Consider the following 13,221-nt stretch of genomic DNA (forward strand, 5'->3'; position numbering starts at 1 on the left):
TAGGTACCTTCTATCATGCACACTGTGGTCCTGGTGTGTCGACAATCCGGGTTAGGACCTTGGAAGAAGGTACTGTAGTCTGGGTTTTCTTTCCTTGGAAAGCAGGGTGCTATGAAGATGGTCTCACAGCAAGACCTGGCTACTCACAGAGCCAGGGTATGACCAGGTGACCACTTAAGACCAAAATAAGAAGTATTTCCCAGACTTACAGTTTTAGACATGGTCATGATCCCTGCTAGCACAGTATATGCACAGGATGATGTAAACATTAAATAGCACCAATTCTTATGTACTAGTTAAAAAAAACCCACAACCAACCAACTTTCTTGGAAACAACTAAATTTTCCCAGCAATTTAAAACACAGTTGAAGAATCTAAACCTGAACTCCAACTTTAAATATCTTAAACATCAAAAAAAGTTCAAAATTACATACAGTTCATTTTTAAAACTCAGATCTCGTATTAATACCTAACATGTTTGCATATTTCCTGAATGGCAGTATCAGGAGAAATAATACCTGAAATTGTATTTTAATTAAATTTGCTTAGCTTTTAAATAACAGATTTTGAAGCTGCTTTCAAATAAGACCTCTCTTCATAATTAAGGACAAATGAATCATAAAGCCAACCAGCTCTGCTTTATAGCTGAGGGCTACAAAGGAGATAAAATTAATGACAAATGTTAGAGGGTATGGCATAAGAGAACAAACAAGGGAGTAATCGAAGTTCTAATGCCAATTCTCTTGTTATTTGTGACAGGTTGGTTACTTTTTCTCTGTGTTTGGTTTACTGCATCGTAATATCTATGATGATGTTCACATCAATAATTGTTTCATGAGCATTAAACAAAGTCTGCACAGTCTTTTGACTACACTGAGTCTATATAAGTGTTAAATGATGTAGATGTGGTGCTTAGGGACATGGTTCAGTGGTGGCTTTGGCAGTGCTGGTTTAACAGTTGTACTTGATGACCTTAAACATCTTTTTCAACCTAAATGATTCTATGATTCTATGTAATTATAATGAAGCTGTTCCATCAGTTTAAGATATTAATGTAATGACAGAAGTATTATTATTCAATTATCAGTTTTATTGACTCTTCGGAATGATCAGCAATCTACTGAGTGTTTTAACTCCAGTATGATAGTTAATTTGCAGCAAATTCTTATTATTGTAAAGCTAGTCAGCAACCTAAAATGGCTAGAAATATGAAAGTGGAAACTACAAGATAGGAATCAAGGAGGAGAATTCACTGTGAGAATTTGATCAGAGGCACACAGTATGGTATATACTCTACAGTTAGCCAAATACTTTACTACTCTTGCTTCTTTCACTGCACTATGACAGAGTATGGGCAAACTTAACCCTGTCTTTCAGGAGTTTTTTGTAGCCAGCTTTGAACACCATGTGGCCATCACTAGACTGGTACAAATGCTCATGCTAAGTAATTTAAAACTGTCTAGTGTATGTCTACATAGTATTGTAACCATACTCACAGTAAACTAGTAGACTGTAAAAACTAGCACCATACTCCATCAAACACCACACAAACATCATTTGTTTATCAACTAAAAAATATTGTTCCAAATAACAACAATCTACTGATAGATCTGTCAAAATCCTGCCCCCAACTACTTCATCCTCTATTCTCATAGTATTTGTTGTAACAATGGTTCCTGATTCTTATTTCTTCAGTTCAGAAAAAAGGGCAATGACAAGATGTTTTGGGAATATGGTGGATAAATGAATGATAAACAGAAAAAGCGGATGCTGCAAGCTCTTCTAAACAGGAGTCTCTTCAAAACGACAGATGTTCACAAAGATAGCTGGGAGAAATCCATCCAGGACTAAAATAAACTTTGAAGCTTTTCAGAATGAACCGTGTCTTTTAGAGCAATAGAGGATCAAAAAGCAATGATGAAAAGGACAAAAAAAAAAAAAACCCCAACCAACTAACCAAAGAAAACCTAAACAAATAAAACCCCACACAAACCAAATCAAAGCATATCAAAGAGAGTAACATAATGCACCAGATCCATTTAAAATAAACGAGCAGAAAATAAAAAAATTAAATTGTAAAGAAAGGGTAGGAATATTAAGTGTTTGTGACTTACATGTAAGTCTCTGGAGAGGGTGACATTGCTCATGTCAATTGCTCGAGGAGCGTAACCATGGGCTGTATCTACAGAGATCTGAATGACAAACATGCGATTCAGTGGAGTTATACAAGCATATGATATGAAGAAGTTAACAAGATACTGAAAGTAATGAAAGAACTTAAGGAAAAAATTACTTGTATATCTCTAGAGAGCAAAAGAATCCTATGTAGCCCAACTGAAAATATATCAAGGGTGGTAAACTTAAGTGAGATTCAGGCAAAGGTCTACATATTTTGTTCCCAAAGACAGGCAGTCATCAGACACAAATCTCCCTCATTCCAATGCAAATTCAACTTGAGTTCATTTAAGATTTTAACTCATTGTGAGTAATGCTACACTAAGGTTATGATTAAACCTCTGCATTTTCTAGGGATTTTTTTTTCCAGGCAGGCAAAATCTCCGACAACCTAGTTTAAGGTGAATTCAGGCAAAAATCAAGCTTTGAACTTGGCATTTCAACCCTATTTCTACATGTAGGAATAGAATCCACTAAATACATATCTTCTTCCTTCTGTCCCTCCTCCCCACTCAGAAAATATAATCATTTTGTCATTTTTTCTTTCTACTGCCTGAATTTGTCACAGGTTTGCTTGTTACATTGACACAAATGTTTGAAGAAGGATAAACAATGACAGAGATTCTCTGGAGGACAAGCCACTGATGCAAGACATGTGGCTTGAAAAGGGACATTGCTCGGCTTTCCTCTATGGTTTCTGCTGCAACAGATACATGTCCCCCACAGGTACATCTTCCTGTAGAAAGAACAGTGTCCAGAATTTTGTTCCTACATCTGATATCATTTTCATATGCATGTATATAAGCATGTACATGGCCTAGAATTTCAAAGGCCTCCTTTCAAAAGGCAGGTATTTTTAATAGAGACTAAAATAAAGGACATACAAGCAGGACACAGTAAATAAATACTGATGAAGTATTGTTTTCTAAAGCAAACAGTGCAAGCATTGTTACATTAATATGAAGATTCTGACTAAATATACTTAAAATTTCTCAGCTGAACACAGGAAAATGCACAACACATTCTAAACACAGGATGAGTATTAATATGATTCTGAAATACAGAAATATTTTAGGCTTCAGAAACTCTTCTAGAGAAGTTATGTAATTTCATTATTGTAAGGGAAGACTATAACTTAGCTACAAAAGCTGTTTTCATATGTTGATATAATTTGAATCTCAACTGTAAAGCTATTCATTCTAATGAGCTCCTTAGGCTTACAGTATATAAAAATATCTCTGTCAGTAGAGTCTTTGGGGCTGGTGTCACAAACACCCAAAACTCAGGAAATTTGGAAGTCAAGAATTTAGGAAGGCAATTGTAGTGTGCAAACTATAATGTGTAGTTCAGCCCAAGTGCTAAATCAGTTGATACACGCTTCCCAGTGACTATAGAGAGTGGAGAGGCAGGCTCAGGTGCTCATTTTTCACAGGCATATCACCACTCACAGATGTAATCACTGCAGAGCTGAGTGGAGAGAAGAGGGAAAGATTTTTCCCCTACATTTTATTCCCCACATTGGTTTGACTTGACATGTGTCTGTGTGAATGAGAGAGAAACAGATTTTCTCTCCGCCCCGGTTTAAATGCAAAGTATATGGAGCTCTAAGAGAATATAGTGCCAGTATTTCTCCATTTTATCCTTACAGCATTTTGATTTAAGAAGGCTATTCTAAAGGAAAAAAACCCTATCTTTAACATTTTTCAGAATTTTTGCCTGTCTATGGATGTAAACTTTACGATGCATTAACTTAGATGTTTGTATTAACTTTCCTTAAAAAAAAAAATAAATTATATATGCACCTTTATTTATTTATTTGCATGCTTAAAGGCATCCATAGCCACCAAATTCCAAACAACAGCAGACTAAAATAATATTAATACCCTCTATTAATGCATAATCACCTACTAATGTAAATAATTCCCCTAAATAATGTAGTTAACTTTAAATCAAGTGAAGAAATACACTCCTATTTCGGTTTTATTCACTTTTTTGAAAATGTTTATTAACATATTATTTTGGAACAGGGACAAAAACTTCCAGCTTCATTGAATAGAAATGCAAACCAATCTTCAGAGTTGGACAATTGCTTGTGAAAAATGCTTTCACATATTTCTATGCTCTGGGTTTATTTCATCACTTGTAAAATCAAAGATTGGAGATCAGATTTTGCACGCTTTTTTTTTTTAAATAAGATTTTTAATAAAATGGCTCACTTGACTCGTTTGAGATATGCGACGCGTCCGATTATACAGTGCCATGGAATCTCCCTCTCGTGTTCTTTCAATTCGCCATCCCCATGCCAGCATAGTTTTTAGTGATTCTTTGATTGGCCATCGATAAATTTCTTTCTCCTAGAAGAATGCACATGCAATAGTTGACTTGTCTATTATACAGCTGTACAGAGCAAAAAATAATTATTGGCCTTTTGCCTGGTTATATTAAGATGCAAAGAAATGTACTGAAATCATCCCCTATGGTCCAGAGATACTGCAAAGCAGCAAATAAATCACATAAAATATTTAAAAGTTTATTTATCATTTCACAGGTGGGCAGAAGAATTCTGGTCCTGCAGGAAGCTGGTGACCACAGGGATAGCCGCGTTAATGGCATGCTCAGATATGAACTCAAAAGTGGAGCAGTAATTATCAGGAGTAATGCAGTTTTTGCCTGCTACATAAAACAAAAAGACATAATCATAGAATCATAAAAAAGTCTATGTTGGAATCGACCTCTGGACATCATCTGGCTCAACCTTCTGTTGAGTTCAGATAAACTAACCTAATTGGGCTATCAATGGTTACGAAGATTAGGTTATCTAGGGCTTGCCATGTCGCGCCTTGAGCATTTGCAGCGCAGGTGATACCACCACTTCTCTGGACAACCTATTCCAATTTTTAAATCGTCAAGATAAGATGGATTTTCAGAAAGCATTTCTGCCAAAGCAGCTCATGCCCATTGCCTCTTGCCCTGTCACTGTGCATCCCTGTGAAGAGAATACATCCGTCTTCTCTATAACTAGTATTTAGGTACTGGGAAACCAAGATTATATCCCCATCAGCTTTCTCTTCTTTAAGCTGAACAAACCCAGTTCCTTCAGCCTTGCTGCATTTATCAAGTTCTCCAGCCTTCTAAGCATTTTTCATGGCCCTCAGCTGGAGACCAGACAAATCCTAAACCTAAGTATTTACTCAGCAAATAGGCATTCCTGCATGACCTCACTGTGAAAATATACTGGCAATGTGACACTTCAGTTTCACCATAAGTTATACCATGCAAATTCAGCCATGAGAGAACATAGGCTGAGTGGCCTATTTATTGTAGAATAAAAGCCTTCTATCTTTTTGAGATGTTGGGGAAGGCAACAATCACAGATTAGCTGACGTACTCTAAATAAATTTTTAAAAAGTGATGTAAACACAAGGTGATATTTTCACAGCAAATGAAGCAATCTTTGAATTGCCCTGGATCAAGAATGAAAAAATTCCTTACCTTCTCAGATAGTAACTTATATTGTTTCATTAATGGTTGCACTTTTGCAGATTCAGAATACGTTTCACCATATGTCCATCCATTGGCAAACTGAAAACAGTAATAATGAGAAGAAAAAATGGGGAAGAGCAAAAAACTACAAAAAATGCTATTTTAATTGGTACAAAGGACCTGAATAATGCGTCTGCAGAGACGTTATCTTAAAAATTTCCTTTCTACTATTTTCTCAACATTTTCTCAACCAACTTTTGTATTATCTTACATAATGAAATTAATTATGTAGCATGCCATCTCTTTGGAAATTAATGATTGCACAAAGCTAACGTTTCAATACATTTTTTTAAAAATGCCTACGTAGAGCAGAATACTGTGCCACAGTTGAGGAACTATTTTTAATACTGGATACACAAACTGCACAAAGGGATAAAAACCCTAAGGAGGCTTTTTGGTTAAAAAATTGAAATTTCAAGTCAATAAAATTCTTAAACAATTAGCAAGTATATCTACTCAAAAGTCAGCAATAAAAATAATGAAATGATGAAACACTATTTTAAAAAACTCTTGTGAATTTACAGACCTTTCCCCTCAAATGCATTTCAAGAAAATATAGGTTTATATCTTAACTACATATCAACTTGTAGCATTATGAAAAATAATAATAAATGGAGTAGAATATTTTAAAGATGAAATTGATTCAAATAAAAATTCTGATTTTGCTTTAACAGGAATATAGATTTTACCTTTTCCATTGACCATTTGTCGTGAGAGTGTTCTGCATATTTGTTAATGAAATATTCTAGCTTTTCAGGAATTGTAATGCTGAAAGTGAAGAGAAAAATAGCCGTTATATCACACACGTTAAAATGTGAATGCTTTTGTATTGAAGAAAACTTTCAAGTAAGTAATTAGTAGTGCATACATCCATTCAAAGCATCTTACTGTACTCTGCTTCCTCACATACAGTTTGCTCCAAGCGCCAGTTAAATCAAGGAAAAAATCTGAGGTGTTTAAGGAGCCCCTGAACAAGAACCACAGCTGTTGTAGGAATTTTACTACTTCAACACACACATGCATGAAAATAATCAATAATGATAACAAGCACTCAAACTTTTTGTCATATATTTCTACTACTAGCATTAATTTTCTTAAGATTCATGATATAACTATGACAGTTTTAGAAATACAGTGATAACTTATTGCACATTTCCATTGTAAAATGTGTGCTAACAGTCCTTTTTGAAACTCATGAACTATTTTATATATTCTTATAAATTTTATTATACGCTTGAAGCACTGTAACTTATGACAACTCAAAAGTTATATGCTCAAGGCTTTATTTTCCAACATCCCAGTTAATATTAAAAAAATTTAAATCACTATTAAAAATAGAAAAACCCTACAAATAAATACACTAGCCCTTCAACAGGTGTACAAAAGAGTGCAGGAGTTAAGGTTTCTTAAGCAGCAAAGGAAAAGCTGCTCTCCTTAAGCACTAGAGACAGAATCCTCTTCCAAAAAATAATTTATTAAATATCAGTATTTTTCTGCATCTCCATTCCCTACAAAGGAATAATTGCTTCTTGATCACTTATGAAATAGCAGAGTCTTCCCTCCTAAGACAAAGAATTTTGGCAGCAAAAGTGTTACAGTGCCATCTACTGCAAAGTAGAAGAGTCTGGTTTTTAATCTTCAGTCATAGGCTGGCAAAAAGCAGAAATGTAAAACAAAATTATGCCAGAGTAATAGTTTGCAAGAGGCTAACCACACACGAAGGTCAGAAAACATTCATCTAGCATGGTCGCCTACTAAGGGTATAATAGTTTGAATAATTTCAGAAATGCAATAAATTGACAAGTACATTAAGGTCATATTATCTATCATGTCACATAAATAGTTCTAGGACTAGTAAGCAATGTGATGCAGGATTTGCATGTTAAAAGAATATAGGATAAGTTGGAAGTGACACTGATAAAAGTAGTGCTTTCTTTGTCTTGAATCATCATAGAACTGTTGATTCCTATGGCAGTGAGGAGGCTAATGATTTAGAAAATGTTAAGTAACATTTCCTGAGTTTTTAAAATATATTCTGGCTATCTATAATTTACCTCTGAAATGATACCAGATAAAGTCATATTTGACTACCTTAATGCTAGCATAATAACCTTACTAAATTTTGTTAAATCTTCATATATCTTAAATACTTCTTAGACAAATGAATTTTAATGGTCACTGATGTGATTCCTATATTCCAGTCTAGATTGTTTTTTACTAGCACATTTCGATGTGCATACATGTACAAGCATGCTGTGACAAAGGTATTGATCTACAGATGGCATTCTGTGTTCTGAATGTTAACACAGACAGCTCACAAAGGCAACAGAATCAAATGTCTTACAAGTGGCATTTTTCAAGATCTAGTATATAAACACTGCTGTAAGACTACTCTATACAAGGGAGAATGGGGCACTGGCTGTAGTCAAAAACCAGGGCACAAAATTCCCATTCAGATATGTGTTCGGTCTGGCTAACATACTTAAAAGAGCATGGCCAGAGTCTGACCGTCTAGAGAGAATTAAAATCTTTCTGCCCAGTTCCCCATTATTCATAGTAAAAAGAGATTATATGAATGCATTATCATAATTATTTTCTGTAGGTACACTGTCATTCACACACAATGGAATTAGTGTCTTGGCACATATTAATAATGACAGGGATGATGTAGACTAGTCTACTTTTTCTGCTCCTAAAAACATACCGGTTTGTTTGCAGCAGACATACAAAGGTAACTGGACAGTTCTATTTTCAGGCTGAAAATGCATTAAAAGTGTTCTAGGCTGACCAAGCAACTAGGTATGTAACCGGACGTTTATTGCATTATATGATTTAAAATAAATACATAAATAAAAAATAAAAATAGACAGTTACAGTCTTCATTTTCTCAGAAGACAAGCAAGAAGAGAATAAAAGCTGTAAGTTCACATCCTACCCAACAACAGACTCCATTCCTCTTTTAAACATTCATGATAACAAAAAAAAAAAGTTGCAACAAAATAATTCCTTACTTTGCTGTGTCAACAGGTTGAGGATTAAAGTTCCCATCTGAATCCATTGAAGACTGTTTTTCCACCATACTGACATAATTTGATTCCATATAATCTGGAGGTAAGGCCCCTGCAACTGCGCTCAAACAAGGCAAAGCCAGTTTGAACAGCTCTTGTTCATACTTCTGTGGAACACACGGGACGGAAAGCGAGCAGTGAACGGAAGCTATCAACATCACTACTAAAACTGATACAGCTATGTGTGAAACCAAGCAGCCACAGAATGGCTTTCTTACTCAGTGTGAAATTGAATTTTTGTTCTGAAAATAAAGGAACCTGACTGTCCAAAGCATATCATACACTGCAGATAAAGCTAGGACCAAGTCTTGTTCTTGCTGAAGTAAACGGGAAGCGTATTGACTTCACTGGGAGCAGCACTAGGCTTTTTTATGATGTCTGGGAAGAGCACATAGCACAGGAATATGCCTAGCATTTCTAAATGCCTAGATTTGAAATTAAAATCATTACATTTTAAGCAGGTTGGTTAAAAATAGTCACAGAATGAACAATAAATACATACCAAGGTATATTATTAAACTTTTGTCCAACATAGCATTGATTCAAGGATGATGAAACTACAACTACTAAGCAAAGGACTATGCTCTTGGTTTAAGGAAGGATAGTGTGTGAGGCAGAAAAGTGCATTTCAGTCACCTGCAGATGCTCGAATTTGCTTTTAGGGCTGGGAAGTGTAGTTGACCTGTGTAGATACACCTCAGGATTACTTCATTAGCTATATAATTTTTTTTAATGTGCAGACAAAATGCTATACCTACGTTAAAGCAGAAGCTATAAGAGGAAGATTTAAATTTACTAAAGCCTGTATTTTTCCCTTTAAAGTGGATAACAGAGTCTTGATAAAAGCTGAGTAAAAATGACAGATTAAAGAAAAAGCATTACACAGTAAGGCTTTTACAGTAGTAGATATCAAAGTGAATATCAAAATTAATTACCTTTTGAGACAAAGCATCAAAAATACCCCAGAACAACTTTCTGGATAAATGAAGTTCTTCTTCTGAGGCAGCGCCAAAGTTACCCCATCCACCTGGCAAACAATAGTACTTCCAGCATCTTTCATAATGATTTGTCAGCAACTAAAAGAGAACATATTTTGAAAGCAAACAAAATATAACTGTTGATGTTCTTCCTTCTGGTAGTTGACACTGCCAAAAAAATACCTAACTTTTATCAGGAAGCCATGTTGTGTATCTATTCTTTAAATCACTGGTGGGTATACACACAGAACGAGCAGTTCTTTCTTTTAGTATGTGGCACATGCAAAAAGCATGTGACAGAGGATAATTTTCCCCAAAACCACAAGAACTCTGTGGACCATTGTTCCAGACACTGCTGCTTGAAGGGTAAGATAGTAGAACCATGATTATACCTAGTTCCCAATTATTATTTACATGTCTGGCAGCTACTCAACAATAACTCCCAGTGTTACTCCTCTCTTCTGTGAGCTGTAAAATCTGCTATCAGTCTACCCTCCTTCCCTCTATTACAATTGGCAGAGGAGCTTTATCCACTCTCCCTCTCTTTCATTAAATATATATTTCAGGGATACTTTCATCTTAAGTGGTTACAGGATTCCAAATTATCAGGGACTCAAATGGTGCGAATACCTGCTACTGGGTATTTGCCAAACTAAAACATCACACATTTTGCACTTAATGTGTCCACTATGTCACTGAGTCACTAGACAAGAAGAGGAAAGATTAGTTGTACATCTGTCAGTACAAGCAAGTCCCCAAAAAATTTTCTGGTAATAGCAAAGCATGGAAACCTAGTCCTTCTTAGAGGCAGATTTCCCTAAGGCACAGAATAATCTTTCTAAAAAACTTAACTGAAATTTTAATTCGGAGTTCCTTTCAGAGTTCCCCAGAGAAAAAAAAAAAAGAAAAACCAGGCAATTTTAAATTGCAGAAACCAGCAAAGGTATTCACAGTAGGTAGTACTCTATTCTGTTTTAGCCTTCATGATTTCATCCTCTCTTCCCATTCAAAATTACATTTTCAGATGCATAATTAACCTGTATCTGTCTCTTTACACTACTATAACCTGTTTGCTAGCACAAGCCCATAAGGAATATGTACGGTACTTTCAAATCAGAAACACGTTAGCAGATATAAATAAGAACCCCTTGTTAACTCACTGAGAGTCAAGTTTATTGTCAGTGAAACCTTTGAAAAGTTCTAGTTCTATCTTCAGATAACGAGTTCACTTTCCTCAGAAATACCTATTACTTGCTTAGGTGCCAATGGACTATCATTTGCCCATGCTAACACCATGGTTCTCTTCATATCTATATTCTCCCAGAGCCCGACTTGCCAAAAGGATACAATTATTATCTCCCTGTTCAGTTCAGCAATATGGAAAAGTGCCTGCAGTCATGACTCTCAGTATCAAAAAACCTTCTATCCTAGATGAACTGATCTCACAGCGCTGGGGTCGTTCCTTACCCCTAAAAAACCATAGCTACATAGAGAGCACCAAGTTACTATGGGGTTTTTGCAGCATATAAAATGTGCCCCTTCAGGGCAGTATACTAAATTATCAACTGCTTTTCTCACACATAGGCACTAAAGAATGCTGCTCCAGCATCTTCAGTTTGATTGAGCACTTCTTGGGGGTGACAACCAAATTCTGAAGTCCTTGGCAGGGGAAAGATGATGCAGCAGGTGCTGGCTTTGAGACAAATGATTTAAATTCCTCATCTGAAGTCAGAGACCATAATCTGGGTAGTAGAAGCCTGCATAATTCCAAGGAGTGTTTTGGCAAAGAAATAAGATGCAAAATGCAATTAATCCTGATATGTGGCTTTTAAAGCATAAATAAATATTAAATAAGAAAAGTTTAATATCTCATTCAAAGTTGTGGTGGGAAAGCATTAAAAAAGACTGCTGAGAAACAGCAGTAGGTAAGGTGGGAAATGGTATGTTTCTTAAAACTGCTGATGACATCTGAGGAATCTGTAAGGAATGTGTCACCTCAAAAGGAAAAAACACATTTTTCTTGTGCCTTAGGAATCAGAATCAAAAGATACGGAGAAACCTTTGGGGGCTGACCACAAAATGAAAGATTTATTAAAAAGAACATGTATTGCTTAGACTTCCAAGCACAAACCACAGAAAAAGAGTCAATTTTCCAAGACCATGGGAAAACACAGAGGGCAGAAGCAAGGGTACATACAGACTATCATAGAATCATAGAAAGGTTTGGGTTGGAAGGGACCTTTAGAGGCCATCTAGTCCAACCCCCCCTGCCATGGGGAGGGACATCTTCAACTAGATCAGGTTGCTCGACTAGATCAGATTGCTAGATCAGGGCCCCATCCAGCCTGACCTTGAATGTCTCTAGGGATGGGTCATCTACCACCTCTCTGGGCAACCTGGGGCAGTGTTTTGCCACCCTCATTGTAAAAAATTTCTTCCTTATATCCAGTCTAGATCTACTTTTCTTTAGATTAAAACCATCACCCATTGTCCTGTCACAGCAGGCCTTGCTAAAGAGGCTGCCCCCCTCCTTCATACAGTCCCCCTTTAAGTACTGAAAGGCTGCAATAAGGTCTCCCCACAGCCTTCTCTTCTCCAGGCTGAACCACCCCAACTCTCTCAGCCTGTCCTCATTGGAGAGGTGCTCCAGCCCCTGGATCAATTGCTATCTTCCTTTGTGCACTGGATTCTGCCCCCTGCCCCCAAGGGTTTTTCTATTTTGTTTCCACATGGGCTTAAAAAAATAAAAAAAGGAGGTAATTAAAGGAGAAGCAAACATTAGACACAAACTTCATAATTCCATATGTATGGATGTAAATTAGACTGAATTCCCGCTAAAGCAGCAATTTCTCTTTAAGAACTATGGCCTTAGATTATTGCAGAGCGGAGATAAGGTAACAAAGAAGATAGAGAATATTCTCCGTGCAAGTCTTCTCTGTTACATTTTGTTACAAGGAATGCTGCTGAATATTCAAATATACTTTTACCTTGAGAGGCATCTTTGCATGTTCATTTAATAGAGGAACATCAAATACTAATCGTCTCAGCAAATGCTGCATCATGGAAGGCCGCAACTGCCTAAAAGCAGACAAACCATTTCAAAAGGCTGTACCAGCATAGTTTCATGTAAATTATTAATAACCACGTTAAAGCAATCCATTAGTTCTATGCCATTAAAATTCTTCAAATTCATAAAGTAATCAGATTTTGCTTGTGTCACTAAAACAATGCGTCCAAAAGAAAGCAAACAAGTGCATACCAAATAAAACCTTCTAAACAAGCTGCAAATCAAATGCTTCAAAGAAGCAGAGAAAATATCCCACCTATAGACAGAGAAAATCAGGAAGAATAATTACTGAATTTTGACATTGTGTATCATGATCACCATGGCCATGAGAAAAGGCTATAACATCACTGTCTTGTAATATATCTCAATGGCTCTTTAGTAACTCTTTAGA

General features: G+C 36.1%; 1 protein-coding gene across 1 annotated transcript in view; it reads right to left on the reverse strand.

The window, feature by feature from the left end:
• Window positions 1–13,221, reverse strand: part of RYR2 (ryanodine receptor 2) — a 434,064-nt gene that overhangs the window by 118,406 nt on the left and 302,437 nt on the right. Inside the window, exons 51-57 of the mRNA XM_075089806.1 lie at window positions 12,751–12,841; window positions 9,722–9,862; window positions 8,730–8,893; window positions 6,408–6,486; window positions 5,668–5,757; window positions 4,392–4,529; window positions 2,115–2,192 (exon numbers count right to left, since the gene is read on the reverse strand). Of these exons, the coding sequence (XP_074945907.1) occupies window positions 2,115–2,192; window positions 4,392–4,529; window positions 5,668–5,757; window positions 6,408–6,486; window positions 8,730–8,893; window positions 9,722–9,862; window positions 12,751–12,841 (781 nt within the window). The remainder of the gene's footprint in view (window positions 1–2,114; window positions 2,193–4,391; window positions 4,530–5,667; window positions 5,758–6,407; window positions 6,487–8,729; window positions 8,894–9,721; window positions 9,863–12,750; window positions 12,842–13,221) is intronic.

The sequence above is a fragment of the Phalacrocorax aristotelis genome, chromosome 3 (assembly GCF_949628215.1).
Source record: "Phalacrocorax aristotelis chromosome 3, bGulAri2.1, whole genome shotgun sequence".
Lineage (NCBI taxonomy): Eukaryota > Metazoa > Chordata > Aves > Suliformes > Phalacrocoracidae > Phalacrocorax > Phalacrocorax aristotelis.